Here is a 21996-nt window from a genome sequence, read left to right as displayed (position 1 = left end):
AAAAATACAAAGTTCCCAGTGGCCTGGAAAGGCAGGGAGGGAAAGTGTAAAATATTTGGCAAAAGTCAGGGAAAAATTTTGCGAAAGGGGGTAAAAGAAAGGCAAACCCAAAAAACAAAAATTCGAAATTTGGAAGGTCATAATTTTTAATTATATTTCTTTCTTCCGGAGTTTTGGTTAGGAAGATAAGCAGATTCTCTCTCTCTGCTGGGAACCTTGAAATATGCTAACATGATTTTACATCCGTTTTTGAAAAAAAAAGAAAATCGATATTTTTTTCTTATGGGGGAGAATAATATAGAGGATTAAATAATAAATTCGGGTAATTTACTTGAGTTGAAATGAATGTCGACTACAGTCGAGGTCTGATATGTGCCGGATTAGCGAGAGTCCACTGTATAAATGTTTTCTATAAAAATTCCAATTTTAATCGCATGAGTTTTGCAACGTGTGAAGTTTACAACCAATTTTTTGCGAAATTCACAGAAACATGACGCTATACATGAAACATACTATACAGAAATTTAAAATGTAACAAATCTTTATTCAATGAGTGGTATGAGTATTTTTAGTAAATGATTACAGTCGAATCCCGTTTTAACGAATACCGTTATAACGAAAATAACGTTTTAACGAACACTTTTCTGATCTCTCAAATAAGTGTACATAGGAGCAATGCAATTGATAGGAACCTGGAATTCCTTTATAACGAATTTTTGTTACAACGAAGTGATTTCTCTAGTCTCTTGGAGTTCGTTATAACGGGATTCGACTGTATTACTTGCGCATGCGCAAGAAATATAAATTTTATTTCCCATAATTTGATTGCCAGATATTTAGTGCCACTTACATAGAAATTCGAGCTGAATGTCATGAAAATTCAGAAAGATATACGTGATATTGCGTTCTGTAATTTCGAAACTTGCTGAAAGTAACTGTATAATAGAGTTTTCCACAGATTGGTATGCGATTATTTTCTGTTATTTCATTTTTGGCTTCAGTTTGTTTATTTTGACATCATATATATATACACGCGTGTTATACTAAAACACATCTCTTAAATATCATCAGACACGCGTCTCTGCTCACTCGCATAATGCTGTGTGGGCTTATTCTCGAAATAATGAAATGACAGAAAATAATCGCGCGTGCGCATACCAATTTGAGAATAAAAAGCCCCTATCATTCAAACTTTTAGCAAGTTTCGAAATTAGTATCACGTATTGGGAATTCAATTCGTATTGGGAATCACCGATTTGGGAATTCTCATTGACGAGCGACTTAAGTTTTCTGAACATTGTTCAGCGGTTGTCAAAAAAGCGAATAGAATGCTTGGTCTCATTTTCAAAAAGGTCTCTTCGCGTTCTCCTAAAGTCATTCTTCCGCTTTTTCGAGGCTTAGTTCGTCCTGGACTGGAGTATGCGGTAAGGTTTTGGAGACCATACCTACAGAGGGACATAGACTTGATTGAAGGGGTGCAGAGAAGAGCTACGCGTGTCCTTATTGGCACACAGGGCTTGAGTTATGAAGAGAGACTTCATTTTTTGAATATGTTTACATTGGATGAACGCAGGTGTCGAGGAGATATGATCGAAGTGTTCAAAATTTCCAATGGGATGGATAGGATGGACCATGAACTTTTAGTACACCGCCAATCAACCGCTTTTACAAGGGGACACCAGTATCGATTGGTGAGGGACAATGCAAGGTTATGGTGTCGCAGGGAATTTTTCTCTAATAGGGTTGTTAATAAATGGAATAGCTTACCCCCGGAGGTAGTAAATTGTAACACAATTGACACGTTTAAAAAGAAATACGATAAACATGTTGGGGTAAATCGAGAAGCTATCCATTCTTAGAATAAGACAACCATAAGTATTCTTTATGGGCATTGTATAATATTTTATCACGTGTATATATTGTTTACAATTTTTGTTAATTGCATTTTTAATTGGGTTGCTATATTTTTGAAATATATGACATCCATATTTTTATGGGCATCTTTCTCTCAGCCACCTCGTTGGGCATTTTGCCTGTTGTGGCGTTGTATTTGTATTTGTATATCTTTCTGAATTTTCACGACATTTCGCTGAAATTTGCATGCAATCAAATTGTGAAAAATAAAATTTAAATTTCTTGCGTATGCTCAATTAATAATCATTTATAGTAATACTCAGTAGAAATACTCATATCTCATTCAATAATGATTTGTCACATTTTTAATTTCTATACAGTATGTCTTGTGTATAGCGCCGTGTTTTTTTTTGTATATGTCGTAAAAATTGGTTGAATATTAGGCATGGTATAAGCAAAAAGAAAGATCATGCGATGAAAATTGGAATTTTTATCGAAAACATTTATATTTTCATGAATATATGTGCTATTCTCACGAAAATGCACGCAAGTATTGCGCAAAGTTAGTAGAATATTTTTTTCGAAGTTGCAAGTCATTTTCGGCTTTTTCTGAGAGAGATACAGGATTGATCAAAAACTTTTTTTTTCTTATTTGATGGTCGGTTCCGTGAATGTACTTGACCAATGGTGACCAATTTTTTACTGGAAATGGTGAGTACCAACATAGGGTATATATATGACGGGATATTTCAGAACGATTCGCTCAGCATTTTTCTGGAAATTCGAGAAAATGTCTAAACTTCTGAGTGAACACAGACTTTTGGCTTTATAGTGCATGCAGTCAATTCTCCGATATTTAAGATTTAGGTCGAACTCAGTTTCTGTAAACAGAAAACATGAAATTTGTGTATTTTTTGAAGGGAGAAAAAGTGAGAGATTCAGAATGCGGGGTTCAAGGTTTTTTGCGAGTTTCCTGTGTAATTGGACAAAAATAAAATGGGATGAATAGGAAAACATTTGGGACTTATCGTACCTGTCGTTATAATGGAACGATCGCAATAACGTATGGTCGTTATAACGAGCGCATGGGCGGAGATACGGGGGGGGGGGCTCATTGCGATTGCGCCCCCCCCCCCCCAGCATCAGGTGAAGTTGACTGATCTAATGCATATATGTATAGATGAATTGACATCATCATCGTCGCGCCCCTTCCGCCTGTGAACGAGCGTCGACTGTATCATGTGAAAAGAGTAGAAAATTCAAGAGAAACGAGTCAGCGGTTGCTCATGTTTATAGTAGGGATATCTGAAATATTAATTTTGAAGAGATTAACTTCACTCCTCGGAAATTTTAAGGGGTAATTTTATAAAAAGAATTGTTTTTTTGTGGGAAACAAAAAAACTCTTTTACAAAAGTTACCTGTAATTGAAAGGGGTATTTTCACTTAGTGAAATTTAGAGTAAAATTTTTTTTTGGTGCGTGAATCATGCATCTAGATGAGTGTTGGCGAACACTGGTTAGGGTATTATCGTATAGAACAGTGTTTCTCAACCTTTTTAGATTCGCGGAGCCCTTTATGGTATATAATTTCTGTGGTGGAGCTCCGTAGGCCTATTTTTTATTTATTCTTCAAAGTTACTGATTTATTTTATTATTTAAAAATATTTATAATTATTATTTTTTTTCAAATTTACTGATTTCTTTTATTTTTCTCGAGCGACCGTGGAGCCCCTGGGAAGTGCACATGGAGCACCGGTTGAGAACCACTGGTATAGAGGATTTATGAATACATTCTGAGTGGTTCTTGGAGCTGTGTTATAAAATACTGCGACTTTTTTGAGCACCCACTGGGTCCCCGGCTCTTACATCACTGTTAGGATTCCTATCTGGCCTAGGGCTCCGAATCAATCAGGGATCACCAAAAGTATTGAAAATTTTCACAAATTATTTCTTCTATAAACTCAATTTCCGTTAATTTTGGAACTATTTCTCTCATTAGTTTTCGATTATTTTATTCATCAATTTCCGATTTTTTTAGATTTATTTTCAACTATTTTACTCGATTCTTACTTCAATTTTCTCGTCAATATTTAATTTCCAATTAATCCCGGGTTATCATTTCCGATCAGTCAAAATCATCTTTAGTTCTAGAGTTAACTACCACTTTTTTCATTGATTTCTTTGTCTTTTTGTGACATTTTTTATTCAGGTGTTACACGATTCGCTCGCACATCATATAAGACGACGTTAGGGGCTGGAAGCAGAGCGGAAATTGAAGGAAAACCTCGTCCGATATCCGAGTAAATGCCGTATGTCTCGCAATTAAGAACTTAAAGACTAATCCCCCATCTTACAATCGTCAATCAATCACTGCTCTGATGTACCCAATGATGATTCCACGAATGATGACATTCAAATAAGAAAAAGTGTAAAATATGAGCTGGGGGGATTTCTCTAGTTTCGGAGGTCAAATGTAGTAAATAATCCATTTTTAATTTTATTACTTACCCATTTAACCTTGTTTGATTTTATTTATTCATCATTTTCGGAAGCAGTAGAGGGAGGCACAAGAATTTCTCCTTGCACTGATTCTCGAATTACATTATTATAAAAAAAAAAATTTCTGGAAAATACCATCGCTTCCTTTCCCCCCCCCCCCCCCCTGTTTATCCTACGATATTTTTATTTATTTAATTTCCCCCTTCCCTCCTTTCCAGATCGGTCGGAGGAAAATCCCTCGAGTTTTCCCTCTCACAACGTGCGCGCTTCGCATGCTTTGTGCTTCTAAAGCTCTCGAATTGAGCCGCGTTCTGCGCGCGCGCGCGCCTCCAGAGTAGAGCGCGACGACGTGAACGCAGCCCACGCGTAGCGAGGGATGGGAATAGTGTAACGCAGTTCATTCGTGAATCAGTTTTCGGAGTTGACAAGCGTTTTTCGGAAGGGGACGATTTCGGGTGTCCGGAACCTAGGCATTTTGGAGGCTTTCCCTCTTCGATAGGAGGGGATAGTCGGCATTAAGAATAAGCTTAACATATTAAAGTATAAAGTGTGGGAATGCTGAAAAACGAGGAGGATTTTGGGGGGTCTGTTTCCCGCCAAAAATGTGAGAAAATAACTGAAAAAAGAGGAAAAGATGGCCAGATCTATTGTTCTACCACTTCGCCCCCCACTTCCGCCTTCCTCCGAACGAAATTTCTGGCTGGGGCTTACTGCAAAACATTTATTCAAAAATATAAATACGTGGAACAAAAAATAATTGAAAATCAGGATTGATGACAATTTGAAATTCATGAATAACCCCGAAGCGCTAATGAAAATTCAGATTAAATGAAAATTAATTCCTCGATTGATCAAATATCATAATTAGTGAAAATTCGAAATTAAAGGAAAATTATTCAGTAATTCAAAAAAAAAAGTAATGGTGGAAAGAATGTAAATCCAGATTTAATGAAAATAATGCCATTATAAACGAAAATATTTTGATGCGTTCAGGATTGATAAAAATTAAAGAAAAGGGGTCATTCAAGTATTGCGTCAGAATCGGGGGGGGGGGGAGTTCCCGATTTGCTAAGGAGGAGGGGGTTTGGATGATGTTTACGTCATCAACCACCCTTTATGAAGATATGAAATATTTTTAATGGCATCTTAAAAACGGAAAAACCCTTCGATAGTTATTGGGCACCCCCTGAACTAACAATCTCCCTATTGATAAGTCCCCTACAGAGCCACTGTAGTGATTAATGTTTCACGGATCTTTCACGTGCTTAGGAAATGTATCTGCCGCTTAAGAGCTCTGGAACTGTGCCACGGATCACTTAAGTAATCTGAGAATGTTCCGCGGGTAACTTGACTGATGTAGAACCTCACTGGGGGCCACTTAAGTGCTCTGAAACTGTGTCGCGGGTTACTTAAGTGATATTTGAATGTGAAAGTTATCTTTGAGGCCTATTTCAGTGACCTGAAAATATGCCACTTAAATGCTCTAGAATTCTGCCACGGGTCATTTAAGTGATTTGTAAATGTGCCGCTTAGTTCATTTTTACAAAATTACGTTTGATGGGGCACATGAGATAATCTTCAGGGCCACATTTGGTCAAGGGTTTACCATATGGCTTAAAGGGTGGGTCGCAATGAATTTCTTAAAGTAAAAATCAGGAGTTCTTCGAATAGTATTTGAAATTAACAGAAATTTATTATAATAACATATAAAGGTATTTTCTTTAGAAATTTTACATTTTTTTTAAAAAATATTTGCATTAAAAAAATTTTTCGTCTGGGTGAGGCGCATGAGCCCCCTATGCCACCCCCCCCCCTCCCGCGTACGTTTCTGATCCCACCAATATGCGTTAGGAGGTATGACGAAATTTTGCTGACAGGAGTCAAAAATGGTTAAAAATTTGCTGACGTAATACTTGAACGGCCCCATATCCTTAAAAATGATAATTCGAAATTTGGGAATAATCTCACAATAAAAATTTCGAATCAATGAAAATCCCGAAATTAACGAAAGATAATTCCGAAATCATTTAAAGATTAGAACCGATGAAATGTAATTCCAGTGCTTAATAAAAGTGGAAATAATTCCGGAATTAATGAAAGAAATGATTGATACCGTGTAAAAATGCCTTTGATATTTAATAAATATCAACTACAATTAATTATTTATTTATTAATATCAATTAGTATTTTATTCCAGAATGAGAACTCTCATCTCATTACTTTTGTGTGGGAGGAAAAAAAACACCTGCACACACACACACACAAAATATGAAGAATCGCACACGTGGTACACGAAGATCTTCGGTTGGACAGTAGCGCTGCGAATGCGCGCGCGCGTGCGATCAGTGAAGCATATCAGAGTCTCAATTTGCTCTCTTTCCGATTTCTCGTCCTGTGCTGTGTCTAGTCGCGAGCGGCACACGCGTCTCAATTTGCGTTTTTCCTGTATGTATAGATAGGGGAAAAATCCTATCTAGATTTTTCCCTATATCCTCGAGAGAGGGATGTGTCTTCTAGCAGCCTCTCTTCTGTCTCTTTTTTCCCCTCCCTCCCATAATTCCCTATGAAAGAGACGATTGAAGACCCTTCGCCTCTCGTGGTATGCGAGTGAGAGAAATTGAACGGGGCAAAAATGGAAGAAAGAATAAAGAGAAAAAATAATAATAATGAATAGGGACGCAAGTATAAGGAAGATAGAAAAATGTGTGAACTGAGTTGATTTTTTTTCGAGCGGTAGAGTCACTCCTGTGAAGAAGTCTTAACTTTTTCGGCGTGTTTTTTTTTTTCCTACCAATGATGTGACGAGCTTTCTTAGAAATTAAGATTCTGGATACATTTATATTTCTGTGAATCGTCGCACATAAATGTGCCCCTCTGTGTGTGAGTGTGTGCAACTTGTTTACTTCGGATAATCTCAATATACACGGTATATATATATATATCGTGTATGTGTGTGCGCTCGCAAATTATTATTGTAGAGAAATCATAAGTGTATAATCTCTCGCCAACAGCGGCGGATTTAAATAGCCGGCGTGAGAAGCTCCAAAATTCCGGTGGTGGTGATGTGCATGTGCTCCAGGATCAGTGTGTGTGTGTATGCATGCTGATTTTGTGTTGGATATATGACTTGCTCGACATTGTGAAGATCTACTAGTTTTTCTTTGTCTGTTTGATCTATTTGATCATTGTTGGGTATGTTTCAAAATTCTTGGTGTTTTTTTAAATTTATTTACTTACTAATACCCGGGACTGCACGGGTTTTCTCCTAACTGGGAGCATCAAAGCTGTGACAAACCATTGTGAAGGAATAAACATGTCTAAGGCTGAGATTACACTATAAAAGTTTGGTAAAAGTAATTTTATAAAACTTGTAAAATGCCACCAATAAGATTATCAGTTTCATTTGCTCGAATGTAACCTATGAACTTTATTGGTTGAATTTTTTGAGTTTTATGCAAGGGATTTTATCAAACTTCTATAGTGTAATACCGGCCTTACGTGCGACATTATACTATAAAAGTTTGACAAAATCCCTTTTATAAAACTTGAAAAATCCAGCCAATAAATCTCGTAGGTTACATTTGAGCAAATGCAATCCATAATCTTACTGGTTAAATTTTTCAAATTTTATAAAAGAACTTTTAGAAAACTTCTGTAGTGTTATCCCAGCCACTACAAAAGTTTAGTAATGCATTATTAAGGTAGCCTAAACATTCCAAAAGTCACTGTTGATGCCCATGAACCATTGTTATTCAAACGTTTTTTGCCCAGCTCTGAAAAACTTTTAAAGTAGCCTATTGTTCAAGTCAGGTCCTGTTTGGTATATATGTTAAATTTAGCAAAAAATCTAATTAAAATTATAAATTACAGAGAACATAGACGTGCGAAAAATCAATTTTATATATATTTAAAAATGCAAAGCAGCAAGCTAAAACCAAATTACAGAATGCAGTGATAATTAAAATTAGCACAAAATATGTGTAAAATGTACAAAATATGAAGTAAAAATTCCACGAGATACAAAACTCTACGCAAAGATGGGAATGAAAAATACATACGATGCAATTGTAACTGAAATCTGTAATGGATAAATGTAGAGATGTAAAATTCTTGAGAATTCTCTGGCAGGACTACTATTATAAATAATTTGAGAATATTCTTATAGAAAATAATAAGAATCATTCTGAAGTTATTAATAATAGTCCCTCCAGAGAATATTCTCCTCAATGAGAATGTTCTTCAGTTACCAAAATCAACGCTTCGATATCTCTCTGAGATGGGAAGCGGGGTGTATCCGGTCTTCAAAGGTCAAAGTTACCAAAATCTTTCCAGAGAGTATCAGCAAGAATATATGTAAAACAACATTTATTATAATAAATAATCTCAATAAATAACTTGAGAATAATTATTTTCGATATGAATATTCTCTAGTTTATAATAATAGTCCTTTGAGAGAATATTCTCTGTGCCCATCTCTCTTCCCATCAAGAAGATGTGAATATTGAAGTTTGTAGCCCATAATATTGAAGCTTGAAAGCAAGAAAATTAAACCAACAGGGCTGAATTACACAACTTTTAAAGAAATGTGAGTGATACAGAATTTCAGTATGTGCATTGAAGAAAACAACAGTTCTGTATCTTCTTAGAATGAAAGTGATTGTATAAGAATTGCTTCCTTTATCAATTGACTTTGGTTTAATTTCTTTTGTTGTGTACTTATTTCTGAAAATTTATCTAATTTTAAAATAATTTTTTAAGGTTTTAATTTAAAGGTTTCTACAATCTGTATAACCAAACTTTTAAAACCTCTCGTGATAACTTGGAGAATATTTTCGATTATTCTCCTCTTGGGATATTGGTTTTATAGAAATTTTCACACTTTGGTTTGTTAAAATAGTGAAACAAATGTTGATTCTTCAGGGATCATGCAAAAACCCTCATTCAATGCATTCATATCAATATATTATTAAGATAAGTCCTGAGAAAAAGATTGAATTCATTTTTTGATTGAATCAGAAACGTTTGATTCTAACCCCTCCCCAAGTAGTATAGAATCAGTTTGTGCTTTAAAAATTTTTTTGTGGAATTTTTAGTCATAATTCCTACAGAATTTACTTGACAAATATGGTGTTTGCTTTGTGCTTATTGTGTTCATTATTTTTTATGGATGTAAAGAAAGTTGTTACATGGTGTTCATTTATAGAGTTCAGCAAAGAATTGACTTTTTTAGAAATTAATTTTTTTTATCTCGAGAGCAAGAGAAATGTCTGAAATAATAACTCAGCTTAACTGGAGCCAAGAGTCTTCACGTTTAGAGGAAATCCAATTGGGGGGAGGGGGGAGATAAAGCCCATGCAAAAATAACTAGTCTATATCCAATTCTTTAAGTGTGTTTTTTAGAGAAATATTGCATTAAACATGGATACACACACAGGCCATAACTAGGCTGGAGGAAACCAAAGCTCCAAGCCAATTGGGAGGCCAACAAAAAATTTACTTATTTTGCATACTAATAACCTTCTTAGAAGGACCCCCAAGAAAATGTCTGTCCCATGAAGACATGCTACGGTCCTGCATTTGCACTATTCCAATGTCTGACTAATGATTACTACTTGTAGTAGAATATTAGGGTACTAAGTTTCATAGAAGCAATAAGGATTTATGTACTATGAATTACTGGACACTGCATGCTATGGTAACAAAATTGTGTGATCATCATTAGAACATCAAGTTAGCTAGCAGGAATTTTATGACTGGTTGATAGGGAGGAATCCAGATGATAGATGGGGCCAGTTTTACGCAGGTTCTACTATATAGACCAAAAAGTTAAATTATAGAACATACAGCAAAACCTTTTAAAGAGGGTTACCCCCGCCCTTCAGGAAACAAACTCTTCAGGGAGATAAGCAAGAGGGGGTAATTTTAGACAGGAAAAAATTTATTTTAAAGAATTCCTTCGAAAATTATTTGTATATCTCCTTGATCCATAATATCTTCAATAGAAAATAAATAACTGAATATTGTACTGGAAGCAGGAAATAACCAACTTTTATGTTCTAATGTAAATTTTTTTTTAATAAAAGATATAAAATATAGAATTGTTATAACAAAGGCATGGTGTAACATGGGACTATTGTATGACAAACTAGTGAACGATGTGATACTGTTCGTATTTTATTGAAATTTACGTCAAAATTTCTTTAGCTGATTGGTTTCCACCGCTGTGGTTGAGTTTGTGTTACAAATTGTGTGAATTAAGATCATAAAAATATGAATTGCAATTTTAATTGAATCCATTACGTTACATCTTTTAACATGGGAAAAAGTAAAAGAAAACATTTTTTAGGAATGTTTTTCTTGAGCAAAATACTTTGCTTGGTTCCTAAGAATTTGTTCTGGCACCTAATTATTTTTTCAATTTGTCAAGACCTGCTGTATCTGAATGTATGTATAAAATTGACGAGTGGGTGTGAAAAAATATTTTTTCTTGTTCCAGGTATCGTATTTCTGTGAACCAGCACAAGTTTGTCTTTGCGTGCATTTGAATCACATGAATATGCGGACAGGCTGAAGACAGATGCTTCGGGAAATGGGCAGACTTAAACCTTTCCTGTTTCTCGCAATAGTTATAATAGTTCTTACTATCCTGCCAAAGCCAGCAATATGCTGCGATGGAACTTCATCGAAAATCGGGAGTAAGTAGCATCATGATTTGTTTATGGTGTTATAATGGAAATATCTTATAACAGGGGAAAACTGTGACATGAGAATTTTATTTTTCACTCAAGTATATAGTGCGAACCGATCTAGCTCATCTTCCAGATAATCCAAACAATCATGTGCAGTAGAAACCCACTTTGTTGATTTAGAGGAGAGTTTGCACAACCACAGTTATTCTGTACTCTATTAATATTTAAAATTTCTGAACTTCTCTGTCATGAAATATTATTCTCAAAAGAATGTTTTCAAGATGTGTTTGCATTTAATCAAACAATATTTACCTGAAAATGAAAAGAATCTATTGGAAGAGTCCTTGATGTATACTGTTTTTCAAAGTGGACAATGATGCCTTTTTGGGTGTGCTAGAACAATTTAAGAATATGTTGCTATATAAATACGATAATGTAGCTGTGTTGGTTTTCTTAATCTGTTTGCATCACAGCTGTAAATAAGCTGATCACAAATTACATTGATTACAAACATTTATTTTTACAAACATTACATTGATGACAAATTACATTACAGTGCTCAACTGACACTGGTTGCCTGAAGTACAATAAAATACCCCCATAACGGTACCCTCCCCCACCACCAATGTGGTCACCAATCTTTTACAACTAAGTAATTTTTCTGTGAAAAATCTCATTTAAAGTATGCATTTTGAACCCCTTCATAACAGTAACCCAGCAGATACAGTCACAGACATTATTTTCATCATTCATACCATTGGGCTAGAATTTATATATGGACACATTCTTTCTTTGATTATTTCTCAAATTTCGCATAATGAAACCATAGCTTATGGGTTCTGAAGTTAATATTTAGCTCTCTGTGGCCTATTCAGTCTTTTTTTTTCTAAAGTCAAAGGATTTCAATCAATTTTTATAATTAATTTTGCTTAGCCTCATTTTCATTTTGGTGAAAAAACATTCTTGTGCTCAAGGTAATACATAATACAAATACAACGCCACAACAGGCAAATTGCCCAACGAGGTGGCTGACTTAAGAACATCATGGATCCCCGAGCCCCTACCTACTACTGCTACACCACACATGCACCCCCCCCCCCCCCGCGGAACCCCCCAACGAATCGGTACATGCGGGAATGTGTTTGTACGTGTAGTGCAACCTGACGTAAAGTTTGTTTTCTGTGTAATGCTTGTTATGTGTAGTGCTGTCATCTGCCCCCAGTTTTACAAACTATGAGTGAAGTGTTATGGTTGAATGATTTACCGTTGTAGGACTGTTGCTCTCTGTGGCGAGACTTTTTAACGGGGAGATCGGCTCGCATTTGCGCCTTGAAGTTGGGAACCACAGAAAACCAACTTCAGCCGACCACCACTGTGGGGTTCAAACCAAATAATGTTTAATCTTTATTATGAAACCATAGAGGAAAACTTAGAAGGTTTTATTCAATTAGTAATTAGAGTTTTATCAGTGTCTTATACGAAAATGCTGCAGCTTATATGAAGGGTCTGCATTTTCCCAAGAACGTTTCTTCTCAGATTGTTTTTTTGGTTTGCAACTTATTTACAGGAAACTCTTTTGTAATTTTCTTTGTTCCAGTGTAAAATAAAATGTACTTTTGTACGAAAGTATGCACAATACTAGTTTCACACACAATCTGTAACTTACTGTATCATAACATGTGTATGAGGTTTGTTAAAGTATCCTATCGTAATTTTTCATTCCTTTATCAATAAAGCCAGGGTGGCATGGTTTAGTGCAGGTATGTAGGCAATCCCAGTGCACATGCTTGAACTGTTTCATGCCTGCATAAACCTCCCATCTCTGGCAGACTGCTGATGAGTGTAAGTGAGTGTTGTCCCATTTTAGTTTTTGAAAAAATGGCGGGAAAAACTTAAACAACGCTACTGCAATAATCATGGTATGGCCACCAATTTTGACGGTGAACCTCTTGATGGTGGTGGTGGTGCCATGCAGTGGAGTTGAATGAGATGGTCAGCATAACTTTTACATTGCATCTTCTGAAGACAAAATTGTCAATCAAAATGGATTGAACTGATTCATTCCATTTCTCTACAGAGCTTTTTTTTTTTTTTTTAACATTGAACAAACAGCACAATGGACAAAACAGGCAAAAAAAAAAAATTAAGCTAACACTTTTCAACCTAAAGGGATATAAATAATAACCTTCCATGGGCCATATTGATACATTACATAAAGAATTTCTGGCAACACACATAGAGAGATATACTTTACTACAATTGCTGCAGGCAAGTCACACCAAATATATTACTTTAAAATGTTAAACTATAGTCTGATATGTCGAAATACAGATATATTTTCTTACACAACAAGGATATAAACAAATTTTACTCCTTATATCATTTGCAATTTCATTAACTATCGAACGAAACGAACCGCTCCATATCTGCTATTTCCAGTATACAATCTTTTATAGCCTTTTTAAACATATAACATGATTGCTGTTGTCTAATAATATCATCAAATTCTCTACATATTCTTGGAGCAAGAAAACATATTGATTTTTTGAAAATTGTTTTTTTAGGTAATGGTATTTGATATAAATATTGTGATCTCATAGTGCTTCTTTGTATATTCACTCTGGGATACCAATCAGGATTCTTATAGATGAATACTAAAACTTTATACAGATAAAGTTGCCGTATATTAAATTGGATTAATGATACTTCATTAGTTTATGCACAAAAAATTATGATTGGTTACTTTTCAACAAATCTCGCATAAGGAAGCCCCCCCCCCCAATTTTTAGGCTTGAAATTTGGAAAAAGTTTTTATTTTAAAATAATATTCACACACATCATACAAACCGTTAAATTCTTTATCACTCTAATCTAATACATGACGATCAGCTACATCAACTAATTCATCATTATCATTCACTCTCATCAGGAATTGAGTATTTGTTAATATCTAATACCATCCATGTATGATGTATAAGAGCCCCCCCCCCCACTTATTTTTGAGACCAAATTTTTGGCAAAAAAAGGGTACCTTATTATGTTAAAATACAGCAGGTTACAGAGTCTGACCTGCTGATGACTATGACCTCCTTTCTAGCAAAAATGCTTGTTAACAATTCATCTGGCCAATTAACTTCTCATGTTTCTTTTTTTCGCTCAGTTTTTAAAAGCTTGAAGCTAATAAAATATACTTTCCTGATTAAAATATTTTATGAATACATTGCATGTTGTTCTTAACTGCATTTTTAAATAATCATAATTGATGCATTTTGATAATCATAAAAAAATTATAACAAATAATTACCAATTAATTTTCAAAAATTAAGGTAATTAGACTGAAACAAATGGGCACAGCGTTGTATGCCATCATAGCCAGATGACTGGTTAAATCCAATTTCTCGCTAAATCTGTATTCGAGTGAAATATAATGAAATTTTGGAAATTAAGTTCCTATGACAAGTAAATGTAGCATGGTATGGGATATTAGATGTATAAAATATTTTTTTCATTTTTTTTCTAGTAACTTTATACTCCCTGATATAATTTCTGTTTCAGTTTTGATAGTTGAAACTTTGTTTTTGGACATTTGTTTCCCCAAAAGAACACAACACATGGAAAATGAAAAAATTCTGTTAATAATCCTCACACTTGAACATATGGAGTTTGATTCAGTCCTTGCTTAACCACTTTATTCTCAAGGACATAATATTGCATCAAAACACCATTGGAATAAGTTCAAACAAGTTCTCTGTGTTTTCTTTCTTCTCTCCTCAACATTGTGAAGCTTTACTGCAAGGCTATGAAAAAAAAAAGTTCTTTTTACTTCCCTGATATATCTTTCTACTATATACATGTAGTGAAAGAGAACAGGTAGGTGAGGGGTGAAAAGAGAAATCTACTACATACTTACTCTCTTATCTGTAAATATTACAGATGCTGTTCCTGTACATTGACAACAAACCTTATGGGATGATAGGCTTTTTGTGAATTATTTGATTGACTTATTGATCCCTTATGTATCAATTGTATTATCTCCATAATATGAGAGAGGGACAGAATGAAAAAAAAAATTTCATTCCGTCATTTTTGTATTTACATTTTCCTTTTAAATTGCTCATTAAATTTGAGCTGAAAATGTATGCACTAAAAGCGACAGAATCGCTAGGTAAATTAGCATTATACCAAATGGAATGCATTGATTTGTCCGTTAAATCCAGGCTCTTGCTAAAAGCAAGCTTGTTATAAGCAAATTTGACTGAAAAGAGGCATTTCACTGCATTGTACTGTACTGACATTGGTGGCATCAGAGAAATCGTATCATTTTGAACCCAATCAAAATTAATAACCTCCAACAATTTTTTTCAAGAAATATCTTTATTGCATCAGAAGTAGGAACACAATAATGACATATCATGCTTATAAGGTCAAGCTGCAACCATGACTGGCGCAGAACACCCATTGCCATGTCTACCAACTCACAGGTCAGATTTGTGGTTACAAAGAGATTTTGTTGCTTCCACACAATCACTAGATTCAAGTATAGTCTTTACATCTTGAGGTGTGTAGTTAGAGATTTAGACTTCTTCAGACTGAGTCCAGAAATCCCTGGGCCCTATAGGAAGCAAATCTTTTGGCGCGAAGGCACGAATCTTGACAGGTTTCCTCAGTCTTAACATAGCCATGTAAGTAGCTTGCCCGAGATCAGTGCTGGAAAATTTACAGGATTCAGGTAGTTCAATTCCCAGATGCCTTATCCTCATTGCTATATGGATAAAGTTGATAAAATAAGCATAAGCTATATATTATTTATAGATTGAGCACAGGAGAGACCATAGCTCACAGAGGTAGTCCTCTCTCTTGACTTCATGGAGGAATGCCAAGGAGGGTCCTGGTGAGAGCGATAGAGCAGGTCTGTAACTTGGTCCATGAAGATGCAAGCATGGAATTGCGAAGGTCTGCTTGTTTCAATCTCTGCAGATTCAGTCTGGGCTGTAGGTTATGGCTTTGTGACGGAGGAAAGCGGGCCAAGGGATGAGAGACATGCGAGGGCCCAATGTCAGCGACTCTTAGCCCAACAGTGGCCTCATTGAACTGGTTCCAGTATCCTTTCCTAGCCTAGCCAGTGAAGGGGAACTGGGGGGGGGGGGGGAGACACACACTGTGTGTCATTTTGTCATTTTGAAAAAACTACCAAAATTAACCCTTTTTACCCTGGTGATTCCGATCAGAATAACTACCATTTATGGCTTTCACCGTTCATTCTTTATAGTGAGTTCAAGCATATTCCCTTTTTGATATGCAAACATCATATTGATTTCTGGCTCCCTATGAAATTTTCAAAAAATTATAGCAAGTAGGTATTGTGTATTTTGAATCGCACCAATATCTATTTTTATTTGCTTATATGATCGGAGAATGATACAAATAAATAATATTTTTGAATTTGAAGTTACATAAGTTGATTATATTTGCCTTCAAAATGCCCAATGGTGGCAATTGAAATCATTTAAGAATTGCAACACCAAAATGTACATTTAAGAAAAATGTTTGACATTAATATTTTATTGGAGCTTAATATGAAATAAATAACACATTTTAAAACTTGTATGAAGAATCCCCTAATTTTCTTTTTTTGGGCTTGAAATATGGAAAAAAGTTTGAGATATATCGTAGACTCTCGATAATCCGGTCACACACTAATCTGGCCCATCCAGTAATCTAATGCTTTTTAGGCAGGTTTTCTTTGAGCATGGAAGATGAAACCATGTCATTGTGTGCAGAAGTTTGAATGGGCTTTTTCAATTGACTTCCAGTAATCCGGTAATAATCCGCCACACCGTGGTCTGATATGTGCAGGATTAGAGAGTCTACTGTATCTATAATACTATCCATGTATAAAACCTTTCTATTTGAGAAAAGTTTCTTTATAAAAAAATATAAAGGAAGCCCTACTTATTTTTTGGGATCATAGGCCTATCAGTTTTTAGTAAAACAGGGTTCTTTATACACGTTAAAATTTTTATGCTGGTACATAAATTATGAACATTCCGTGTTGTCCTCAGACTAATTTTGTTATCACACCTAGAAAATTTTAGGCTGCAATATACCAGTTTTTTTAAATGCCACAGCTACCTAGGATTTGTTATGCCTTGATGTAGATCTTTATGTACTGTAATCTAGGGCTTGGCATATCCCCGGTACCAGATTGCCGTGGTGACTAAGAAAAATTGTATTAGCGCCTACAATTTTCTATGTGTAATCACCTGTCTTAGCAAATAAAATATACTTGGCTCATAAAATATTCGGTTGACAAATAGTCATATATTGGACATATTCATGTTCAGGATTGGCATTTTACTGTGTACAGTAGTCTGTGACAAACAAAGCCTTTCTGCACAGAGTAAGCAAACCTTCAGGAAACATGAAATTCAGATATTCGCCATTTTTGTTCCAGAATATGGTGGAAGACGGGTGGCACTACCCTTATATAGAACTCTGACAACATAAATATGTTTGAGACATCTGAACATGTATGGTCAAGTACTCTGATTAATAATCAGAGTATTTAACTCTAATTCACTATAATGATAGCAGTGCTAAAAAAATGGACAGCATCGCAGACGTGTGGTGGTCATGATAGACTCATATTGCACAGACTTTGGTTTGGTTCTCGCCAGTGCACAGTTGGGAACAGCTTAAGGAATGTGATCCGTGTGGCCATAATGGATCACATGGCCCAAGAGCCACCCCGCTGTACTCTCTTGCAAGGGGCAAGTGTGTATTTTTGTTCTCTCTACTAGTATTTTTTCCATAACGGTCAAATGAATGGGAGATCATTAATACCTCAAGGATAGCAACATACCTACCATGGTACAAATATTGGATTATGTTTCACAATTTGAAAAAAGATGACAGCACTAACATTTCATACACAGCAGTAGATAGGCACTCAGGTGTACACACTTCCAGCACAACTCACTCAGGAGTAAATTGCTCATGGCAATAGACTGGAGTCTAGTTTTTTTTTAAATAAAGAGTAAAAAAAATGAAAGGATCAGGCTTAGTTTCAGTTTGAGCATGAATATTTTTCCCCATTTCTAATGAATCAGTGAAACAATAGATGGAGCTTAGATGCAATTTGAATTTATATAAAATCTGACCCCCACACACATTTTAACCTTTTTTTCCTGAACATTTTTGTAGCATTTTCCTATCATTTTAATTTGGTGCAATATTTTTTTATATTGTAGATATGAGCATGGATATGGATATCGAAGTTGGCTCACCATTCACTCTCACATGCACGTTGTTCAGTCACAGAATCAACATCAATGGCACAGATTATCGAATCACTTCAGAAGACTTGGCGCTGAAATTCAGAAACAAGACCTTTCAGGATGTTGATATCATCGATGACTTTAGTGTAGAATATACGATATTCAACGCCACAGTTAACGATACTGGTTTCTACAACTGCATCATGTCTTCTCCATCCATCCATTTCAATCCGCTCATTTGTTCGTCTTATGTTGCAGTCGGGTGTAAGTATACTGGTCTATCAAAGCATGTGTATTGTGCAAAGTTGGAAAAGCTTGGGTTCTTTCGGGTTTATGATACTGGAGCACGAGGAAAGCAAGTTGTATATGATGCAGACTACATAAATATAATGCACCTAGCAATATATGGCAATTATTCATGTAATTATAAATATCAGTGGCGGGACTCATTACAGAAAATTCTGATGGAGGGGGGGGGGCAAAATCGTTTTGCATCTTATTATGATAAATGGGTTTATAACATGAGTTTTTTTTCACAAGGGTTTTTCTCTCACCCCTATAATCTAAAATAGCATTGAATAGTATGACAATACTATAACGTCATTAGAAAGTACAATGTTTGCAAGTATGTCAAATGTGTGGCAGCCAACAAAAAACTTCGCTATCATTAGTTTGACTTATCTAAAATTCCTGTTTCGGAATGGGAATAAGATTTCTCAAAATAAGCTCTATTTACGAATATTGTCTTATTAAAATGTCAAATGAGAATACAGTAGACCAGAGGTTCTTAACCTGTGTTCCGTGGAGCCCTTGGTGTGCTCCTTCTGCACTCTCCAGGGGCTCCGCGGCCGCTCGAGGAAAATAAAAAAAGCAGTAAAATGAAAAAATAATCATTATAAATATTTTTAAATAGTCAAAATATAAATCAGTAACTTTGATGAATAATTAAAAAATTGGCCTACGGGCTCTGCCATAGAATTTCTTTACTTAAAAGGGCTCTGTGAGTCAAAAAGGTTGAGAACCGCTGCAGTAGACTCTTGCTAATCTAGCACTTATCAGACCAGGGTGCACCAGATTACTTGAAGTTTATTGAAAAATCCCATTTAAATGATATCAACTTCTGAGCACAGACATACAGCGACATGTTTTTCTCTTGCTTGAAGAAAACCTGCTTTATTAACATATAATTCTAATAAGCAGCATCTACAGATACATAGTATAGTATATGCTGCTTATTATAATCACAGATAATGTTATCATTCAGGTATTAATGTCAATTTTGCAAAGTACAGAATGGACAAATATCTTGACATGGGAAAAAATTTGTTTATAGTTATCAGGAGTTTGGTTTATGTTATCAGTTTAGTGTTGCTAGAAATCTTATGGTTAATTGACTTGGGCTTGTCTCAATTAAATTTGATTTTAATGGTTTCACTGTAAAATAAAAGGAAAAAAAATGCTTGACAAGTTCCTACATGAGAGATGAATGATGGACGATGCTTGGAGGGGAGTGTAGGCCGATAACATGAGAAATATCAAATCCATCCCATCCCTGTTTCCACTTTCTTAATGTTTAAACAAAAATTGATTTTTCATCAGGGGACCTAATTCAGTCCAAATTTGCTGTGAAATGTCTAAGCGAAAGGGTTAATTCAACACTTGTCAATAAACATTAACTGCATTGATGTTTTTTTTATAAGTAACGCTTTCATCTTTAACATTTTTTTCTCTTTCTAGATAAACCTCTTCGTATCAATGATTTTTCCTGTGTCAGCTACAATTACGAAAGATTGAATTGTTCGTGGAAGGAGCCATACAATCCAGTTAAAACATCCTACAAACTTTATGACAACAGATAGTATGTTGATATTAATTTTAAGTCTGAGAAGTGACTAAAAATTTTAGCTGTTAATCAAAATTTTTGAATTAATCAAATATTTTTTGCAACCATATAGCATTAATTGATGCTACAAAAATATACATTTGACGCTCATTATAACAACCATTCCATTACAACAACCAGTAGGTTAAGTCGAAACTTTTTTCATAGTACGACTATCATATACGTTTTATTTTTGATATAATGACCCTCCCGATATAATGTCAGTTTTCGATGGGAAAAAGGGTGCTATATTGAGCATCAACAGTATGTATTTCACACCTATTCGCTATAGATATGAACAAATGAAGGGAAAAGATTAAGAAATTATAGGGCTGCTCTTGAAGCAATTGAATATACTGAATATATATTTTGCCAAAACTTTGGAACTCGTTGGTTTTTTGAAAACTTAGTTTAGGTTGGTCACTGATTTGGAAACTACTTTTAATCAAAATGTTGTTTGTTTTCCTAAAACTTGTAAAACTTTTCTGAGATGGTACTCATGGAGAAAGGAACTGATACTTACGAGAATACAAAAAAAAAAACTACTGTTCATAATGAAGACTATCTTGGTCTTCATTATGTGGATAGTCTTGAAAACTATCCACTTATCCCTTAAAACACCCATCCAACTCAATTTGAAACTGAAATTATCAGTTTCCGTTAAATCGACTTGTCTAAATATTTGATCAAAATATTGGTTCAAATGTCTTAAAATATGGCCACTTATCCAAAATAATATATATAGGTTCATTTTGAGGAAGCTGCTTCATCACCATACACTTCCTGGTCATTTCATGTTTCTGTTGACATTTTACTTGGGCTAAAACAAAATTTGATTTGCTGAGATCCTTTGTGGCAGATTTTTGCTTGAGAATGGCATATCCATCTATTTGGTGAAAGATCCAAAAAGATGGGTCCATTAAAATTTGTAATTCTTGTTCAAATAGAAAACTTGACATCATTACTCATTGAATGCCCTGCTTTTACCATTTGTACTTATCTGGAATATAAATAAATTTGATAATTTTTCAATTATCAAGATTATTTTGACAGTTTGGGTTTTCAATTAAAAATTAATTATGGATTAATATTTATATTTTTGTATATGTGAATATTGATTTGCTTTTTCATTCAAATATTTATTCCCTCTGTTCTTATTTTTCATTGAACAAGTTTGATGAGGCCTTGCGCAGCATATTATGGTTCTAGTTGTGAATGGCGGCTTGACTCTGAACCACCATATCGCAAACAACCGCCATCAATCGAGTTGGTGCTGGAAGGGAAAAACAAGCTCGGTCATGAGAGGCAGTATATTTCTTTGTTGCATTGGAAAATCAGTAAGTTTGTTTTTCTTTCCTTTTATTCATTTTAACAATATGTATGAGAGCTTGTGAGAAACAGTGGGAAAATTAGTTTATTTTTAATAACCGAAGGAGATGGCATTAGACCCATTATCTAAGAACTTGGCTGTTTTATTTTTGTAAAATCGGTACATTATGTAACTTAACATTCAAATTTTGAATGTTTTAAATGAGAGACTCTATTAACCCTACACAGCCATAGTAAATTCACTTCTAATATAATGTTTTATATTGCAATGATATAATTTTCCGTGCATGTTGTGTCCACGTGGCTACTGCAGGTGAAACAACTGGAACAGAACTAATACCAATGACGGCATAAAACAGTGGGCATCGAGATTGCTGTATAAATTTAAAATTATCTTATACTTCTAATTCGATGATCTTATCTTGCAAGCACTGAATGGACGTTCATGACTCAATTTATCAGTTTG

At 34.9% G+C, this 21996-nt stretch overlaps 1 protein-coding gene across 2 annotated transcripts in view; it reads left to right on the top strand.

Annotated features, from left to right (window-relative positions):
• LOC149066827 (uncharacterized) overlaps nucleotides 1-21996 on the top strand; it is a 57037-nt gene that overhangs the window by 16847 nt on the left and 18194 nt on the right. Inside the window, exons 1-5 of one of the 2 annotated variants that reach the window (XM_089253134.1) lie at nucleotides 6917-7545; nucleotides 10850-11048; nucleotides 18293-18583; nucleotides 20057-20177; nucleotides 21375-21538. In XM_089253134.1, coding sequence (XP_089109260.1) covers nucleotides 10931-11048; nucleotides 18293-18583; nucleotides 20057-20177; nucleotides 21375-21538 — 694 coding nt within the window. In that variant the 5' untranslated portion in view covers nucleotides 6917-7545; nucleotides 10850-10930. Of the gene's footprint in view, nucleotides 1-6916; nucleotides 7546-10849; nucleotides 11049-18292; nucleotides 18584-20056; nucleotides 20178-21374; nucleotides 21539-21996 lie in introns of those variants that run through there. The other variant, XM_089253135.1, reaches the window with a different exon arrangement.

This window comes from Pholcus phalangioides, unplaced genomic scaffold, assembly GCF_987345545.1.
Source record: "Pholcus phalangioides strain wild (caught in Gottingen) unplaced genomic scaffold, Ppha-v1.0 ptg000032l_1, whole genome shotgun sequence".
Taxonomy (NCBI): Eukaryota; Metazoa; Arthropoda; class Arachnida; order Araneae; family Pholcidae; genus Pholcus; species Pholcus phalangioides.
This window is presented reverse-complemented; position numbering and strand designations above follow the sequence as displayed.